The sequence below is a fragment of the Pongo abelii genome, chromosome 16 (assembly GCF_028885655.2).
Source record: "Pongo abelii isolate AG06213 chromosome 16, NHGRI_mPonAbe1-v2.0_pri, whole genome shotgun sequence".
In the NCBI taxonomy this organism is placed as follows: Eukaryota; Metazoa; Chordata; class Mammalia; order Primates; family Hominidae; genus Pongo; species Pongo abelii.
This window is the reverse complement of record NC_072001.2, coordinates 86,351,212-86,370,958: the sequence shown is the minus strand read 5'-3', so window position 1 is coordinate 86,370,958 and position 19,747 is coordinate 86,351,212. Positions and strand designations below refer to the sequence as shown.

Here is a 19,747-nt window from a genome sequence, read left to right as displayed (position 1 = left end):
CAGTGACCTTACATGGTGTCTGGCTAAGCGCTGGTGTCATGGGAAGAGTCCAGCAATAATGGCTCAGGGCTTTGTCTTCTTGGCATTTAGCCTTTGCCCAACCTGTTAAAATCTGTTGGAATCTTAGTTCTTCCATCTAGCATCTTACTTTCTTATGTTGTCTGTCAGTGTAGATTTGAAGCATCTGACAGTATATTCCTTGAATCCTTAGTGGCCAAGATGACGACATGGCAAATGAGGAACTATAATTGGGTAAATTTGCCATCAGCCTGGATAGGTAGAGGGCTCAGGCCTCAGCCCTATTCCTGTTCAGTGTTTGTAGCAGTGACAAGGATGCAGATTGTGAGCATGCCCCACAAATTTGGGCTGACATGAAACAGGGGGAGAGTGCCGCCTATCCCGATAAATGGAGTCCAGATCTAAAACAGTCTTGAGATGCCAAATCTAAAGAGAAAGTGAATGGCAGGAAAGCCTGCAGTTGGGCTCTCAATCCAGAGTGCAGTGACATGGCTTAGCAACGGCATGTGGGAGAAAGACTAGGTCCCTTCACTGACCCCGGTTCTGTAGACGTTAGCGGTGTGATATTTGGCTGTGTTTGTGCTCTGGAGAGAGATGGGTGTGAGAGCTCACACCAGGTCAGGAGAAGTGTTCAGACTGGCTTGTTTAATTGCAATGGAAATCACATTGTGTTTGTTTTAACTGGTGACTGCTTAACTTTTGAGGCACATTGGATTCTGCTCTTGACTCTAGGAATACCCTCTTCTCCCCTGCTTCTCTCTCTTCCCATTACATCAATCTGAGAAATAGGAAAAAACAAAAAACAAAAAACTAAAGTGCTTTTTCATACTCTCTATTTTCCACTCAACACAGCACTAGTGTGGAGGTATTTCTGTACACAGCAAGCTATTCTTCACTGGACACCACTGGGTATCCTCTATTTCAATTCAATTCTGATACTATCTACTTAGAAGTAGCATCAGACCCCACAGGTTAAGGGCTCCATCCCACAAGACTGCCCCCTACTTCAGACGCCAGTATCAAGCAGTAGGTTGAGTATAAGTTATCATTTATACTTCTGACAAACAAGCTATAAATTGAGCCTCTCCTTGGCTTTGACTAATTTGCCAGAGCAGCTTGGAGAGCTAAATGAAACACTTTACTTAACATTTTCTAGCTTATAAAGGGATACAATAAAGGATAAAGATGAATGCCCAGATGAAGAGATACATAGGGTGAGGTCTGGAAGGAGGTCCCAAGTGCAGGAGTTGGGATGTGCCACCTCCAGGCACACAGATATGTTCACCAACTCAGAAACTCCCTGAACCCAATCCTTTTGAGTTTTCATGGAGGCTTCATTACCCAGGCATGGTTGATGACCTCATTGGCCATTGGTATCAGCTCAACTTTCAGCACCTCTCCCTTCACCAGAGGTTGGGGGTGAGGACTGAAAGTTCCAACCCTCTAATCACATGATTGGCTCCCCTGGCAACCAGCCCCCATCCTGAGGCTATCCAGGGGTCCACCAAGAGTCACCTCATTAGAACAAAAGATGCTTCTAGCACCCAGGAAATTCCAGGGAATTTAGGGGCTGAGTCAGATGCCCCTGTCACTCAGGAAATCACAAAGCCTTAGGAGCTCTGTGTCAGGAACTGCAGTCAAAGACCAAATAGTAGAACAAAAGATTCTCCTATGGCCCCTATTGCTCACAAAATTACAAGGATTTTAGGAGCTCTATGTCAAGAACCTTAGAGGCCACATATATATTTCTATTATATCATAATATCACAATCAAGCAGAACTTTCACCCAGCTTTCATAGTTATTCTTGACCCTTTGCAGTGTGTAGATCAAGGTCTAGAATACTCAACTCTTGTCCTTGAATAGCCATCCTGTATACACTTCCTCCTGCTCAAGTCAAATCCTTCAGCTGGATGGGGATGTGGAGACACAGCTGTATCCCCAAGTCTCATATTCATAGTCCCTGGAGGTGCTGTCTGGATTCCTCCTGACCTGGTCCCTGGTGACTCAGCAGCTGCGGACAGTGGCTGGTGGAGATGATGCATTTTGGCAGCTTCTCTCCTAGGCCTGGCTCAGTGCCCTGGGAAGATCGCACACTTCCTGATCCAGGCTTGTTCCTCCTGCTTTCCCTCCAACTTTTGCTACTTAAGGGCCCTGACCTCTTTGGTCACCCCATCTTGTGAGGGGCCACATGCCACTGAGTCTTCCTGATATTTAGGAAGTCAACTTCCATCTGGCCGGAAATGTCCAACGCATGTTTGGTATGATGCTTTCTTTCTGAAGCCGTGTGTGAACTCAGCCATTTCTCCTAAGGGAAGGCCCAATTTTTCTAAGAAAAACTGCACCATAACTACCCTTGTCAAAGTCAACGTTGACTTCCCTGTTGCTAGATCCAAGGGATACTTCTCTGGCCTCATCTTCCTCAATTTCTTAGCAGCATTCAAGACACTTGACTGTTCTCTTTGATGCTAAATCTTCCCATGACCTAATATAGGGTTTTTTCCTTTTTATTCTACTCTAATTGATGTTCATTTTTAGTCTCTTCTGCTTGCTCCTCCTCTTCTACTTAATTTCAAATATTAGAATTGAGGGTGTCAGGCAAAGCCCTCTTGCCTGCCAAACTCTTTCTCTAGGGAGTGGCTTTTCTGGTATAATGGATGTGAATATATGTAAATATACATACATACATACATACATACATATATACATACATACATATATACATACATACATACATTATGAAAATGTAAGTGATGACTTCCAAATCCCTATCTCCAGCGTCAGATTTCCTTTCTGAGCTCTGGACTTGCATATTGAATGGCAAACTCACGCTCTTTACATGGATGTTTTATGGACACCTCCAACTTAACATGACTCAAACAGAACTATTGACTGTATCCTCACCAACAAATCAGTTTCTTTCTCAGGGCTATCCATCCATTACAATTCCTTTACAGCCATTGCTCAAGCCAGAAACCCAGAAGTCACCTTTGATTCCTCCCTTTTCCTCCCTCATCAGAAAGCTTTGTTGGTTCTACTTCTAATCCATGCACCTCTCCCCTTCTCTACTGCCATCATCCCAGTCCAAGGAACCATCCCTTCTCACCTGAGTTAGTACCAACAGCCTTCCAACTAGTCTTTATGATTCCACTTTGCCTCCTTCTAGCTCAGTCTCCACAAAGCAGTCAGTGTTGTTTAAATACTCTTCTGTTGTTGTCCGTCTCCTTACCATAAGGCTTTAAATGTCTTGGGTGGCTTTTCCCTTCCTTCTTTATCCATTTCGTGCCACTCTTACTTGTCTGCACTGAATCCAGCCACACTCTAGTTGTTCCAGTTGACTGACTTCCTTTCCACTTTGGAGCTTTTGTACTTGCTCTTCTTTTGCCAGTAATACTCATCCTTAGCTTTTTCCATAACTGGCTCCTCCTGTTTGAGGTATCATCTGAAATCTTATCTTCCTATGGATGCCTTTTTTGACCATCTTATCTAAAATTGAACAGTCCTCTCCCAACATTATTCTCATATCACCTGTTTATTTCCTTTAGAACTTAGAATGTTAGTTTTCTTATTTATGTATTCGTTTACTTATTTTACTATGTATCGCCACCTCTAGGATGTAACCTCCATGAAAATAGGAACCTGATCTTTGTTGTTCCTCATTGTATCTATCGCACTGAGAACTGTGCCAGGCATATACTAGGTGCTCAATAAATATGTGTTGAATGCATGGTCAACTAAATATAAGCATCACACTGGAAGGTCCACTATATGCGGGAAGCTGTTTTAAGGTGGCGATCTTTGACTGCTTCCACTCTGGTAAATGGATCTGTCCAGGTATTGGCACATGGCTGCTAACAGGTTCCAGCCCTGGTTGTAAGCCTGCGTCTGTTCCTCAAACTCACTGACCTCCTTTCTATTTTAGGGATTTTGCACTTGCTCTTTTTTTGTGTGCCAGGAATAGTCACTGTCAGATTTGGTGATTGGTAAGTCTCCTAACTCTCAGAGCTATAGTTTACTCATTTTTAAAATAAGGAGTTTGACTTAGATGACTTCTAAGGTCTCTTTAGGTATTTAAAATGATGATTCTGGCTGGGTGCAGTGGCTCATTCCTGTAATCCCAGCACTTTGGGAGGCCAAGATGGGCAGGTCACCTGAGGTCAGGTGTTCGAGACCAGCCTGGCCAACATGGTGAAACCCCGTCTCTACTAAAAATACAAAAATTATCCAGGCATGGTGGTGGGCACCTGTAATCCCAGCTACTAGGAAGGCTGAGGCAGGAGAATTGCTTGAACCTGTGAGGCGGAGATTGCAGTGAGCTGAAACCACGTCACTCAATTCCAGCCTGGGTGACAGAGCAAGACTCCGTCTAAAAAAAATTAAAGTAAAAAAAAATAAGGTGATGATTGAAGCCAGTAAGAGCAATTAACAATAGTGGTGCTAAATCTCTCACATAAATGAAATTTAATAAGAAAATCTTTAAATTATTTTAACAGCCCAGTGCTATCTAAGCCATGTAGTCTAGTGGAGTTAACTCTTCTATATTCCTTGACAGAATGATGTTGATTTCCCTTTCTAAAACACAGTATTCAGAGGGATGTTTTGGCATAAACTGTAGTTCCTGCTGCAGTTTGAGAATGAGTCCATTGGAGCAGCAGAGGTGTCAGAGGAATATGTTTATTCCCTGCTCCTCCTGTTTGCAGAGAGCAATTTTCTTAGAGTAACACCTGTGGCCTCTTACTTTATTTCTGACTCATTTCTTCCCAAGCAGGGAGAGTGAGGTAGCCAGTCGGGGGTATAGTCACAGATCCATGTATTTTTGACTGGATGGGGCTGAGTACTGCAGATTCTGCCTCCTTTATTACTTTCCTCCTTGAAGCAATCAAGGCAGTGATCCTGGTAAACCCTCTGCCTCCTCAATCTTCCCTTGGACAGGCTCTCCCTGCAGGCGGGTGATAGTGTGATGGTAGCAAGTCCATTGGGTCATCATATCCCAGCCATATTCCCCCAAAGAGGGTGTCCTTTCTGACCCCCTCAGACTCCAACCATTGTGATTTATGTCCAGTGATTCAGATGCCAGGTAATATGGTTTGGTTCTGTGTCCCCACCCAAATCTCATCTTCAACTGTGCTCCCATAATTCCCACATGCTGTGGGAGAGACCCGGTGGGAGATAATTTGAATCATGGGGGAGGTTCCCCCATACTGTTCTCATGGCAGTGAATAAGTCTCACAAGATCTGATGGCTTTATCAATGGTTTCCACTTTTGCATCCCTTCATTTTCTCTTGCCGCCATCATGTAAGAAGTGCCTTTTGCCTCCTGCCATGATCCTGAGGCCTCCCCAGCCATGTGGAACTGTAAGTCCAATTAAACCTCTTTTTCTTCCCAGTCTCGGGTATGTCATTACCAGCAGCATGAAATTGGACTAATTCAGTAAATTGGCACCAGTAGAATGGGGTGCTGCTGAAAAGATACCTGAAAATATGGAAGCAACTTTGGAACTGGGTAACAAGCAGAGGTTGGAACAGTTTGGAGGGCTCAGAAGAAGACAGGAAAATGTGGGAAAGTTTGGAACTCCCTAGATACTTGTTGATTGCCTTTACCAAAATGCTGATAATGACATGAATGAAAAGGTCCAGGCTGAGGTGGTCTCAGATAGAGATGAGGAACTTCTTGGGAACTGGAGCAAAGGTGACTCTTGTTATATTTTGGCAAAGAGACTGGTGGCATTTTGCCCCTGGCCTAGAGATTTGTGGAACTTTGAACTTGAGAGAGAAGATTTAGGGTACCCAGTGCAAGAAATTTCTAAGCAGCAAAGCATTCAAGAGGTGACTTGGATACTGTTAAAGGCATTCAGTTTAAAAAGGAAAACAGAACATAAAAGTTCGGAAAATTTGCAGCCTGACTGTGCAATAGAAAAGAAAAACTCATTTTCTGGGGAGAAATTCAAGCTGGCTGCAGAAATTTCCATAAGTAGTAAGGAGCCTAATGCTAATTCCCAGAACTATGGGGAAAATGTCTCCAGGGCATGTCAGAGACCTTCATGGCAGCCCCTCCCATTACAGGCCTGGAGGCCCAGGAGGAAGAAGTGGTTTTGTGGGCTGGGCCCTGGGTCCCTTTGCTTTGTGCAGCCTAGGGACCTGGTGCCCTGTGTCCCAGCTGCTCCAGCTATGGCTGAAAGGGGCCAATGTAGAGCTCGGGCTGTGGCTTCAGAGGGTGGAAGCCCGAAGTCTTGGCATCTTCCATGTGATGTTGAGCCTGCAACAGAAGTCAAGAATTGAGGTTTGGGAACCTCTGCCCAGATTTCAGAGGATGTATGGAAACACCTGAATGCCCAGGCAAAAGTTTGCTGCAGGGGCGGGGCCCTCATGAAGAACCTGTGCTATAGCAGTGCGGAAGGGAAATGTGGGGTCGGAGCTCCCATACAGAGTTCCTACTGGGGCACTGCCTAGTGGAGCTGTGAGAAGAGGGCTACTGTCCTCCAGACCCCAGAATGGTAGATCCACTGACAGCTTGGACCATGTTCCTCGAAGAGCCATAGACATTCAACGCCTGCCCATGAAAACAGCTGGGAGAGAGGCCATACCCTGAAAAGCCACAAGGGTGGAGCTGCCCAAGACCATGAGAGCCCACCTCTTGCCTCAGCGTGACCTGGATATGAGACCTGGAGTCAAAGGAGATCATTTTGGAGCTTTAAAATTTGACTGCCCCACTAGATTTTGGACTTGCATGTGCCCTGTAACCCCTTTGTTTTGGCCAATTTCTCCCATTTGGAATGGCTGTATTTACCCAATACCTATACCCTCATTGTATCTAGGAAGTAACTAGCTTGCTTTTGAATTTACAGGCTCATAGGCAGAAGTGACATGCCTTGTCTCAAATGAGACTTTGGACTATGGACTTTTTGGTTAATGCTGAAATTAGTTAAGACTTTGGGGGACTGTTGGGAAGGCATGATAGGTTTTGAAATGTGAGGACATGAGATTTGGAGGGGCTAGGGGTGGAATGATATGGTTTGGCTCTGTGTCCCCACTCAAATCTCATCTTGAATTGTACTCCTATAATTCCCATGTGTTGTGGGAGGGACCCGGTGGGAGATAATTTGAATCATGGGGGCAGTTTCCCCCATACTGTTCTCGTGATAGTGAATAAGTCTCACGAGACCTGATGGTTTTATCAGGGGTTTCCACTTTTGCATCCCTCTCATTTTCTCTTGTGGCCATTATGTCAGAAGTGCCTTTCACCTCCTGCCATGATACTGAGGCCTCCCCAGCCATGTGGAACCCTAAGTCCAATTAAACCTCTTTTTCTTCCCAGTCTCGGGTATGTAGTTATCAGCAGCATGAAGACGGACTGGGGTATGAGCTTTCCATGAACTAAACACAGTCTACAATATGCATGTTTATTTAAGCTTAGATTTTTAAACAAAGCATTATGAAGAAAAAGTCTCAAAGGAAATACACCAAAACAATTAAAAGTGGTTATTACAGGTTGAAAAGATTATGGGTGATTTTATTTTCTTCTGTGCTCATTTATATGTTCTAAAGTTTCTACAATGAAGTGCATTTTTGTTGTAGTATGGGAGAAAATTTTTGTTTCCCACTCCTTTGCCAAAAAAAAAAAAAAAAAAGAAAAAACGGAAGAAAGGAAGAAGAAAAGAAAATCCTAAAAACAATAGATTTGCAACAACAAGACAAAGTTAACTACTCTGTGGCTGAATTGCTGGAAGATGGGGAGCAGAGGTAGCGGGGAAGGGGAGAGAGGCAGGTGTCAGAGAATAAATGCCACGGCTGTCAATTTGATTTGGGCCACTGTGATATCCTGGCCTAACAGTGCCCTGACACACCTGGTGTGCCTCACCTTGATCTTTGCCAAGGGAGGGCACTTCCCTTTTTGTTTCTTGGTACAGCTTTTAATGGTGGATTCTCCTGGAATGGCCTTCTTGGACTTTACTTGTCAGGGGGCCCTTACTGGAGCCTTATTTGTGACCAAATGATCTTGTTTTTCAGACCACAGCTGAGAAATCTCCTGGAGCCTATTTCCTTCCCGAGTTTGCACTCTCTCCTCAGGGAAGTTTTCTGGAAGACACAACAGGGGAGCAGTTCCTCACTTATCGCTATGATGACCAGGTAAGAACATTGGACAAGGATCTACCTTTGGCTTTGCTGTTTGCCAGTGGTCAGGAAACAGTGTCTCTAAAAGACCTTCAAAGTTAACTATATTTTCCTCTTTGCAATACAAGTACAACAGACCCTTGACACCCTCGAAGGATCCCAGAGCATCTGGATTGCCCATGTTTGCATATAATTTCCTATACAATGTGCAGTTCTTTCTCTGCATTTGCATAAAAGTCACTTTTTCTTATTTTCATCAGAAATATATGATGGATTTGTTCATCTTAGCTATCACCACATTGATGATTCAATTATGAAATTATCCAAAATTCTGTTTTCTGTTTACATGTTACTTCTTTGCCGTCAGCTTTTACTTCATTTCTTTTACCAGCACCAATGTTGCATGCTTTTTTTCCCCAAGATTACTTTTCAGAAAGGAAGGAACACAGTGTATATGCCTGTGTGTGCATATGTCTGTGAGTGTGTGTGTGTGTGTGTTGAAATCGTTTTAGGAAGGCTAACTAGAGAAGAAGGCCTTGCTTGGCTGACATGTGTAAGCTGAGCACTGGAAGTTGTGATTCCCTTCCATCCTCAATTCACCTTGATGCCGTAATAGCATTTAAGATTACCCATCTTTGAAATCACTCACAACTTGGTGAAACAGAGAGTTTCAACTTTGCCTAATGCAAAGCTGGTAAAGCCTGAATTTATGGGGCAGTTGAGCAAACCAGGGTGGACTTTAAGATGATGTAGGGCCTGGGTGGATCTGGCAGACCTCAGCACCTATAGGGCCCAAGTGAAGGTGAGGAGCTGGGGCAAGATCAACTTCCCATGGTATATGATAGAGTGGAGGGAGATGGCCCAGTGACTGAGGCCAGCTGTGCTGTCCTCAACTGTATAGCCAAAGGCCAGTGCGTCCTGGTTTAATTTAGGTAAAGCCTAGTCAGGGTGCAAAAGACAGTACTCAAAAGGAACAGCTCTGAGAAATTCAGTCTGCCAACATGGGTAGATCCAAGATGTGACCACAGGGAGTAGGACCCAGTTCTGGGGGCTGGCTGGAGCTAGGCAGAGTGCTGGAGGTGGGCTGGGAGAAGGATTAAAGTCTTGCAGAGCATCAGTGGCTGATGCAGGATGGAGATTAGAGCATAGAGGGCAGGTAGAGGAATCTGTTGCTCAGTCCTCTATCTCCCAGCTCAGGGGGAGACTCTGCACACTCTCCATCCTTGAGGCTGCTGCTCAGTGACCTACCCTTGGTGGGCTTAATTCCAGAGCTGGGACTGGGGTGAAGGTCAGGGCTGTGACCCACCAGACCCCTGTGGGCAGGAAGCCACACTGGTCATTGGGGCAGGAGTGGGATGAGACCAATTTCTTACTGAAAATGTCAACATTCAATCATATTTTCAAGTTACTTTAAAAGTGAGTGAGTGCATTACTAGTCATTGTGGGGAGCAGGGATGGGCTGGGAAATAATTCTATATTTGCATTGTAGAGCCCAAACATTTGGGCCTGGTTGCTAATAGGGGCTAAAACATCATTAAGTCACTTTCTGCCTTCCCCCTTCCCTTGATGGATTTTGAGAGGGTCTGTAATTTATAGCACCTTTTAATCCAGAAATCAATAATCCAACAGGTTTTCATATGAGAACTTCAGAGGAACTAATTGAGAGGGCCATAAAGGATAAAAGCGGGTGTCTGGAAAATACCAAGCTATGCATTTTATAATTAAAGAGTGGTTAATGCCTTCTCGAGGTTCCACAGATACTTTATATTTAACATAATAACAATATAAAAGCTGGGAAAAGGGGAAAACAAGCCCCTTTAGTCTTTTCAAAAGGTCTAAAGCAGATCTGAAAAGTGTGTGGCATGCTGTGGAAATTTCATCGCAGGACATAGTGTTCCAGAAAGCCTCAGTGACTAGCATATGAAAACACTCTGTGTTGCCCCCACTGTGTATTTCTTTTAGGAGAAAGGAATAATTTGAGACTATAACAAGCCAATAATAGCACCCACTTTCCTCTACTAAAGGCACAGAAAATAGGCGCTTGGACTAAACTAGGTATATCTGTTGAATGAACCTCAGGAATTTAATCAGCTAGAGACTGTTAACCCACCACCCAAATCCTGATTCTCTTTCCTCTTTTTTCTTTTCTTTTTTATGAGATTGGGTCTTGTTCTGTCACCCAGGCTGGAGTGCAGAGGCATGATCACAGCTCACTGCAGCCTCAACCTCCCCACCCACACTTATGTGATCCTCCTGCCTCTGCCCCCGCCCCCCACCCCAAGTAGCTGGGACTATAGGCATTAGGCATGCACCACCACCCCTAGATAATTTTTTTTTCCTCTGTATTTTGTAGAAATGAGGTTTTGCTATGTTGACCAGGTTGGCCTCAAACTCCTGGGCTCAAGCGATCTACTCTCCTTGGCCTCCCAAAGTGTTGGGATATTACAGGTGTGAGCCACTGTGCCTGGCCAATCCTCTTTTTTCTTAATGCTGAACATGCTTCTCGGGCACTGGGGAAAGGATAAAACCAATCAAATACTATCAAACTTTAAAAAAATCCCCTGATCCTTCAGCATATGACAAAACATTAAGATCAATTAAGAACAAAGTCTCTAGAGTCAGACTGCTTTGGGTTTGAATTTGATTTGTCAGTTCTGCCATTTAATTTGCTGTTTTACTTTGGACAAGTTACTTTACTTCCCTGTCCCTTAATTTTCTCATCTGTGAAATGGAGATTTGGATGGTATCTACCTTATGTAGGCGTTGCAAGGACTTGAAGCAGATAATTCATATGTCTCCCTGCACGGGGCCTGGTACATATAAGCATTTAATTTAGCTATTGTTATTACTAAGAATGTTGTTTGCAAACACTCAATTCAAAGAATCTCAGATATGCTTATGCTAAAGGAAAGGAAGAAGTTTATTCTTACTTTACATTAGGAGATCTCATGCAATATTTTCAATTAATTTTTTATTGAGCTGTAACATATGTAAGTAAAACGCACACATATCTGAAGTATAGAGCTTGATGAATTTTTAAGTATTTTTACACCTGTGTAGTTGCTACCTAGATCAAGAAAATGAACATTTCTAGCACCCTAGGAGGCTCCTTGAACCTCTTTCCAATCAATATCCCGCATTCAAGAAGTAACCACCATTCAGAGTTTTATCAGTATTACAGATTCATTTTGCCTGCTTTTAATTTTATTTTTGATTTTATATAAATGGAATCATACACCACATACTCGTTTGTGTCTGGCTTCTTTCACACATCATTATGTCTGAGAGATTCAACCCAGTTGCTGGATCCAACATAATATAGGGTTTAATGTCTAGCAGCCAGTTGTACTCTTTGGAACAAATTGTCTCATGTTGGAACAAATTGCAGCATACTGGGTGGCATGCAGCATTGCTCTTGAACAGAAATTCCCAGGTTGTCCCTAAAAGGTTTTCAGAGCAGTCTCTCCAAAGATTTCATACCTGGGGAAATGGTGGGGACAGTTTTCCAGTGTAGCCTTTGTTATATGCCAGCAGCCACCGGCATTCCACAGCCAGAAATACGTACAGGGTCTGTGTGAGTGGCTGCCAGGGCAGAACCTGTGTCAGGTGGCATGGGTACCTACTTGTGGAATCTCCATATATATATGCCAGGGGTGCTGTCCTGCTGTCACAGTGGCCTGAAGCCAGAGTGACAAAGTACTTATGCAATTGAGGCTGCAGCCTAGTTTCTAATGCTGTTGGGTCAGATGTGGGTTTACTAGGATCTTCTTACCTATAAAGTACTCATTTGATAAAATGGGACGCAAATGGATGGTGTGTAGATATTTGCTGTCTTGGACGAACCTCACAGGACTTTTTAAAGTATTTTATCCTGGCCACATTTCATGAAGACCTTCAGGTCATTCTTCAAATGTCTCCTGGGTTAGATGCCTGGAAAACTAATAACCCTGAGGCCAGTAATGCATAGCTGTGATGTAGGCTGCATTTAATGGGAGGCTTTTATGCCATACGGAGGGCCGCGGCAGCTTCTAGTGAAGAAGGCGGTCTGAAGCCAACTGAGTAACAATGTGGTTTAGTGCAAACAGGTCTAGTCAGGCAGCCTGGTCTTGCTTCTACCACTAATCAGCTTATAATTTAACAGAACTATTTCACGTTTTGGACTTTGGATTCTTTATTTCTTTTAAAAAACAAAGTGACTGGATTTCATGATCTGAACTCTTTCCACTCTAAAATAGTCTGAAACTACAAATAGAATATTCCACGTTGCAGAGTGTTAATGGGATCATTCTGATTATTGAGGCAGTCTTGCCAGCAATTCGGTAAACTATTACTTAGAGAATTATACAGTTTTATAGCTGGTGGAGACTTTGACCCAAATGCCTCATTCTACAAGTCAAGAAAACAGAGACGCCAAATGTGCAAATGACTTACTCAAGGACACCCGTGGTTATTTGAAAAACTAAGACCATTACACTCTAAACCCAAGGCTCTCCTGCTCTGAGATATATCCAGGAGCTTCTCTCAGAAGAACCACCTAGAAAATTATCTCCTCTCCTAAAAATCCTGATTCCACTGTTTACAGTTAGTAGAGCTTTGGGGATCTTAATAGACCCCAGAGATTAAGATTAAGATGAATGGATGCCTTATCAGCTCATTCTCATCTCCTTCAGGAATTTGGAATTAGCTATGTGGAGAGCATTCATAAGCATATTTATTCCTTTCCAGTTTTTAATAGAAACCATAATTTTTTTTGAAGCTTGAGTGAAACATTAACTGAAATTAAAATGGCACTGACTTTCTATTGGATGGGCACATTCTTAGAATGAAGGTGTTCTAGCACTTGGTTGCATCAGGTACATGAAGTAGCTAGAATGTATTAGTTTGGGACGACTGGCTAAGAAGGCTGTGGTTTCAGTTACTAGCCAGCCTGTCTCTGGGGTAGATTCTTTGGTCATTCCTCATAGTGGTTTTGGAGTTTTGTCCTACAGAGGACCTGTTCATAGGCAAACAGCTGGATATTGGTCAGCTGCACATGGTTCTTTTCATCATTGAGTAAGTCAGTTTTTGGAGATCTGCTCTTTCTCTGCCTAGATCACCTTCTGGGAAAGGGGGATAGTGTGGTTGTTTTCCATCCTTACCTTGCTTCAACTCACTGAAGATTTAAACTTGGAGCTTTATTATGGACACCGATTTAAAAGCCTGTGACAAGCACAGTGTTTCTCAGTTAGAGGTCATTTATTTTTTAAGGAGTTAGGAAAAGTTGTCTTTTGCATAAATATTCTTTTATTTCTCTTTATTTTTAGCATTTGTTAGGCATGGCGGAAGGTGGAAGGTGTGTCCTCCCAGACTGGGTGGATTTGCTGTAATGTGCTTCCTCCTCACTGGCAGCCATCGTAGGATAAAGGACATTAAGCACGAGCAGTAGGTGACTTAGAAATTGGGCCTCATGCACACTTTCCTATGTTTTATGAATTCTTTATGTGTGTACCTGTTAATATTAATATAGGGTATTAAAATAATGCTGACCTTGCCACTTTTAGTCTACTAGGCACCAAAAGGCAGGAAAAAAGGTTAATACCTTGGATTCCAAGCATGTAGGACAAGTAGTGGGTTCTGATTTTCCTAAAATTAACCAAGGATAATCCCACTAATGCAAGCTTGAAGCCATTTAGAGGAGAACTACCTTGATCTCATGTTGGAGAGGTCCTTTTATACCTATTTATACCAGGCCATCCCTTCTCCCTTATAAACTTCCTGCTCCGCTGCCCTTGACTAATTTAGCATTTGCTGTGTCTCTTCCTGACCAGATTTAAGAGGATTCGAGATTTTTTTCCAGACTTAAAAATGCTTTTGCGTGTACTCTAATCTACCATTGCTTTCAGTGACCACTTGGTTTTCAAATTCTTACTGTCTCTTGCTGCTTTCTGCTACTCATTTTTAACCTTTAAAATCTAACTTCTTTTATGTCCTCCAACCTCCCTCCCCCCACCACCTTCAACAGGAATCCTTTTTAAGAATTTCAGTTACTTTCTTAAAGTCACACCTATATTCTGGTATGAATCAGCCTATATTTGTAAAAGTCTGTGTTGGTACAATTCCATGTTTGTAAAGTCCTAAGGCCTTAATGACATCATAGGTGAAGTCATAGTTGACTCTTCTCTTTCCTTCCTGGGATGTCATTGGCTGCCTATTTGTATGATTCCTTGTTTCAGTATGCCTCTCTAAATTGTATTTTCTTTACCGTTTCCATCCCCAGGGAGGCACAGGGCTGGATGTGCAGCCTTGGTAGCATCTGGAATTGTATTAATAGCATGTCAGAGTTGAAAGAAAGTATAGGATTCTGGCTTTTCAGGTGAGGAATCTGAGCCCCGGAGAGGAACAGTGTCTTGTCCAAGATCACACAGCCAGGCAGTAGCAAAGCCAAGTGCCCGTTCTTTGCCCTTAAGCTCAGTTAAGACATTTTTACATCTAATCTGTGGGCAGGAAAAGTATGAGAGAAATGTTTGAATGAATTTTTAATACTAATAATAACAATAATATATTAATAATGAAGTCTTTGTGTAGTCTTATTTCTAAACTTCTTTTAAATGCCTTTTTTCTTATACTATTATGATAAACATAATTTTCCTTTTCCTCGTTTAACTATTGATTTATGCATTCTTTCTAAAGAGGAGAAATCTATTTGCTGTGAGTACATCTTTCTCAAAGTAACTTCTTCCGAACTTTTCATGAATATCTTGGCCAGGAGTTTCAATGTGGTTAAACTATTGGCAGCCCTCAGAAATATCACTTGACGTTTCCAAGTTATTTATGTAATCGTTTTTAGTTGGAAAGTATATACCAACTTCTGAAACTTCTGGTAAAAGAAGACGGACATAGCCCATGGGTCTACTGGGTATTTTCATCTTCTTCACTGATCAAAATGAGCAACTTATATGTTCTCCACATAGGAGAGTTTCTGTGTTGTTTCTGGCCTGTGTGTATAATATTTTTAAGCAGCAAGCCATTTGAGTTTGAATAGTTCATTCCTTTGTTAGTGAGTAATCTCAGTCAAATGTAGTTATGCTGCTTAAATATTCCAAGATTTAGCGATCTAACAAGAAAGCAAGCTCATGGTCTGTTAAGAGAAGACAAGAACAAATTAATTGGAATAACTTGTACTGTGTTCCCAGTTCATGCGTGTAGCAAATGCATGAATATTGCACATGCAACTGTACATGCTGTTCTGATTGACTGTGTCACACATGAACTCTGAATTTCATTATCATTGAGCTTTTTCACAAATCATAAAAGCATAAAAGAACTGTGTGAGTAGAGATTTAATATCTAGCTTTTGAAGGACGCAGACATTTTCCTCTTTCAGTGTCATCTTCCTAGACTCATATTTGGGGTACTGGGTGATTTTTATCACTTATACCGTACGGGTTAAGGGGTGGGTATAGGGTGGGGATGTTCAAGACAGACCCAAATGGATGTTTCCTTAAAAGTCCCTCACTACACTTAAGAACACTGAGAGACAAGTTCTGTTCTGACAGGGCCCTTGCTGCTTACCGTCAGATCATCCTTTCTCTTTGAGATCAGATCAGTCCCTACTCACAGATCCTCAAAGCCTTCAAGTGCTTTGAGACAAGGTTGTTTTGAGCAACTCAGTTCTGTCACTCACAATCCCTGGATGAAAGAAAGCAAGTAGACTTTCCTCTCCACCATCTCCTCTCTTCAGTGGCCCTTTATGCCTTGCTTTTCTGTTCTTCCTCCTGTTTTATCCTTTGTTTATTGATTCCCCCTTCCCAGTGCTTTCTGTCATCCCCTCATGGTCAACAGGACCCCAAGTCCTGACTTCCAACTTTCTGCTGCAACTGAAAACTGGCCTTGGCCAGGCTCACTGCCTTCCTTGCAGGCCTCACCAATGGAGGCTGCTCGTACCTCACACCCCAAGCACTACATGGCTAAGGTGGGGGGTTGACCTTCTTTGAGTCCCTACTGCTACTTCCTGGCTAGTGCTCTTCCCTCATCTCAGTGCTCCTCCTTTTTGGAGGCTCATGTCATCTGTCTAAACCACTGATCAGAGCATTCACCAAAACCTTTATGACCTGATCATGATTTACTTCCTTCCAAGGTCCTGCCATGATCTGGGGAGTGTTCAAGAATTAACACTTGGAGCAATTTCTGTTGAGCCTCCTGTCCCTGGGGTCAGCAATGATAGCTCAGGGCAGTGACTGATGGCCCTTAAAATTGCCTGTTCCAAGAAACCATTTCAATTACATTTGTCATTCTGCAAGCTTCAATCTAACCCTGTCATTTCTGGATCTCTCTGGCTCCAGTGACCTTCACAGACCTTCCACTTCGGTCACCCATTCTAATTGTCCAAACTGGACCATGTTCAAACTACTCTGCCTTAGAAATATTAAATCCTGCAGCCTCTCTCTAATCTCAGACCCTTCTCCTTCACCTCCTCCTATGCATGCTCCTACTACATGCATTCCTTTTGATCTCTAAGAGACATCTAATTCTCTTATCTCTCTACTTCTCCCAGGTGATCAGCCACCTTTCAGCATCTCTAGGTTTCCTACCTGTGTGGCCTCTCCTATCAGTGTCATCCTTCACCTTCTATGCATGATTTTCCTGGCCCACTAGCCTAGTGGAACTTTCTGTTGGGTTCTCTACAACTTGGTGTCTTTCCCTGTCTTATACTCAGATGTCCTTCTGAGCTCTGCTAAAGAAGATCAATCAGCCATGAAATACAGCCTCATGTAGTGGGGGAACCCTCAATGTCACCTTTGGTCATCTCTAATTCTTTATTTTGACCGCATTCATCAACCCCCTTTTACTAAACATCTCTGGTACTGAATGTGTGTTTTTCTTAAATGAGTGCCAGATTTCTGTTCTGTTGTAGTCTGTCCTCCTCAGGCATAGTGAAGGGAGTAGATTTTATTGGCGTTTGTGATCTTGAGAAAATGCAGGAAACTGGGCTTGCAGGTTTGCTATAAGAATGGGGAGTAATGGCAGGTGGAGGACTGAATGGGAACATCTTTTTTTTTTCTCTCTCTTATTACAGCATAAAACAAAGACAGCTACAAAACAAAGGTAAGTTAATTTTCTGGCCAGCAAAGAAGGGCCATGCCAGGCAAGAAAAGACTTCGCCGATTCTCTGCAAGCTGAATTTTGAAGGACCGGATGTAGAAGCGTAATGGAATTTATTCCCTATCACAAGGGATTTGAGGCATTATGTTTTGATTGGCTTATTTGGAAATGTTTCCTTTTGTTTGGCCAATTCTAGCCTACGTCAAAAAAGTGTAGGCGCAGTTTGCAAAGAGGTTCCTGGTGGGTAAAGGCTCTATGGGGCTTGAGTCTCTCAGTGGACACCTTTGTCTGCTCATGCTTGGAGTTTTAACACTCTGGAGTGTATTTCTTGGTTCTGGACTTTGGGGAGCTGAGACATGTTGAGGGCTCTTCCAGATGATCGGGAAAATGGCACTGACATATGGATACCTGAGGCCAGGCAGATAAATATCTTGAAAGTATCTGTTGTGTTATTCTCTGTGTTTAGTTACCTTTGGTAATACTCTTAATCTGCTTTTTATGTACACCTTTTTAGGGTGGCCAACTGTCCTGGCTTTCCTGGCACTTAAACAGTCCCAATTTCCACCCCACCTTCCAGCTTGGACTTTAATGTCCACTCTTGGGCTGGAGTTCTCCAACGAAACTGGTAGCCTGAGATCAGGATCCTGCTAGCTGTTGTGCTTGGTGGGACATCCCAAGGGCAAGTGGGGGCACAGGTGTATAGCTGTTAGGGATGCCCACTGGAATACTCTGTCTGCGTTGCTGTCCAGCACATTTCTAGGCGAGGTGTTATTGATGAAGCTTGTATGTTTCCTTTCCCTTCATGTAGCTCTTCAACTGCAGCCTTTGCATAAATTGTCCTGTTTGCTTGGAACATCCCCTCTGCTTTGTATACACTGTTCCTCCCCCTGCCATCCCTGTCTAACCCTTGTATATCTGTCAGCTCAGTTGTTACTTCCTCAAAGAAGTAAGGCCACCTTCACTTACACTTGCAGGTGAGATTAGGTCCACCTGCTTGCTTCCTAGGCCTCCTGCTTTCCTTTCTTTCTCTCTCTTCCTTCCTTCCTTCCCTCCCTCTCTCTTTCTCTCTTTTTCTTTCTCTCCTTCTTTTCCTTCCTTCCTTCCTTTCTTACTTTCTTTTCTTTCTTTCTTTTCTTTCTTTTTTCTTTCTCTCTCTCTCTTTCTCTCTCTCTCCCCCCCATCCGTCCTTCCTTCCTTCCTTCTCTTTCTCTCTCTCTCTCTTTCCTTCCTTCCATCCTTCCCATCTGTCCGTCCATCCGTCCGTGCTTCCTTCCTTCCTTCTTTCCTTTCTCATCCTGGAATTTTTTTTTTTTTCTTATAGCATTTTGACCTCCTGACCCACTGTAACCTTCATGGGTTGCAGTGGGAGGGAGGAGGGAGTGAGGAGGGAAGAGAAGGTGGGTGTGGTCAAACAGTGCACTCAGTTTGGATTTCTCATGCTAGTCTGGGTGACTTACTTATCCAAACAACAAACCCTGTGGGGATGCTGCATCATGAACTGTTTCAAGAAAACACAGTGCAGTATGTGAGGCTTGGAGCAATTTCTGCTGAGCCTCTTGTCCTTGGGGTCAGCAGTGATAGCTCAGGACAGTGACTGATAGCCCTTAATATTGCCTCTTCCAGGAAACCATTTCAATTACGTTCATCATTCTGCACGTGCACACATGCATGATTACTTCGGACAGGTTTCTGTTTCTAAAAGCTAATAATACATGGCTACATACGTGAATACATTTGGATTATGTGGAAATTAACATATATAACATACACCTCCCTTCCCAGAGCTGGATTGAACGATTGGGTACTTTCTCCAAGTCTTCTCTCATCCCCTTTGAGATTCTCTTGTTAATTCCTTCTCCTCTGCACCCAGCACTGCACATTTCCTCCTCTGTCTTTTCCACCAGGCTTTGAGCCCCTAGGGGCAGGGACTATGTCTTCTCATCACTGTAGCTCCAGATTGTACTCTGCAGCTTGGCACATAGTAAATGCACAACGAGCATATGTTTGTTGAAGATTATATCCCTTGTCACAAACCTTACATGGGTCCTTGTTTCCTCCTCTGAAATAGGCCAACTGCTGACCGGTATTAAAGCCCCTGCACAGCTTGGCCCCGGGTTACCTGTCTTCCCTTATCCCCCATTTCTCTCTGTGGGCCCTGTGCTCTGGCCAGACTGGACTCCATGCCTTCCCCCTTCTGATATTTTCCTGTGCCAAGGGCGTGCAAAGCTCTTTATTGAATGTCTGTGTTTTCTGCGATGTCCAGCTTAGTGCCATCTCTTCCAGGTAGTTTTCAGTGAAGTCCTCAGCCTAACAGCGTTTCTTCCTGCTCTTTGAAATAGTCACTCATGTTTGCTTATGGCCCTAAGGATTCATCTGGGTTTGTAATTATTGACATGGATGTCTTATCCTGTTGGAGTCAGAACAATCTAGAGCAAGTCTTCATGACTTTTCTGCAATTCCCATGGACATGGAATAGCTAGATCTACTTCCAGGAGTGACAAGACTTGAAGAAATTCTAATTGAATTTTTATTTCTGA

The 19,747-nt window shown here is 43.2% G+C and overlaps 1 protein-coding gene across 8 annotated transcripts in view; it reads left to right on the top strand.

Annotated features, from left to right (window-relative positions):
• The window catches only part of ADAMTSL3 (ADAMTS like 3), a 388,590-nt gene that overhangs the window by 41,060 nt on the left and 327,783 nt on the right, over positions 1–19,747 (top strand). For all 8 annotated transcript variants that reach the window (XR_008513716.2, XM_024232567.3, XM_024232568.3 and 5 more), the window contains one exon: positions 8,025–8,144. Coding sequence is in view for 6 of the 8 variants with exons in the window: in XM_024232567.3 (XP_024088335.2) it covers positions 8,025–8,144 (120 nt within the window). In the remaining 2 variants the exon portion in view is untranslated. The remainder of the gene's footprint in view (positions 1–8,024; positions 8,145–19,747) is intronic.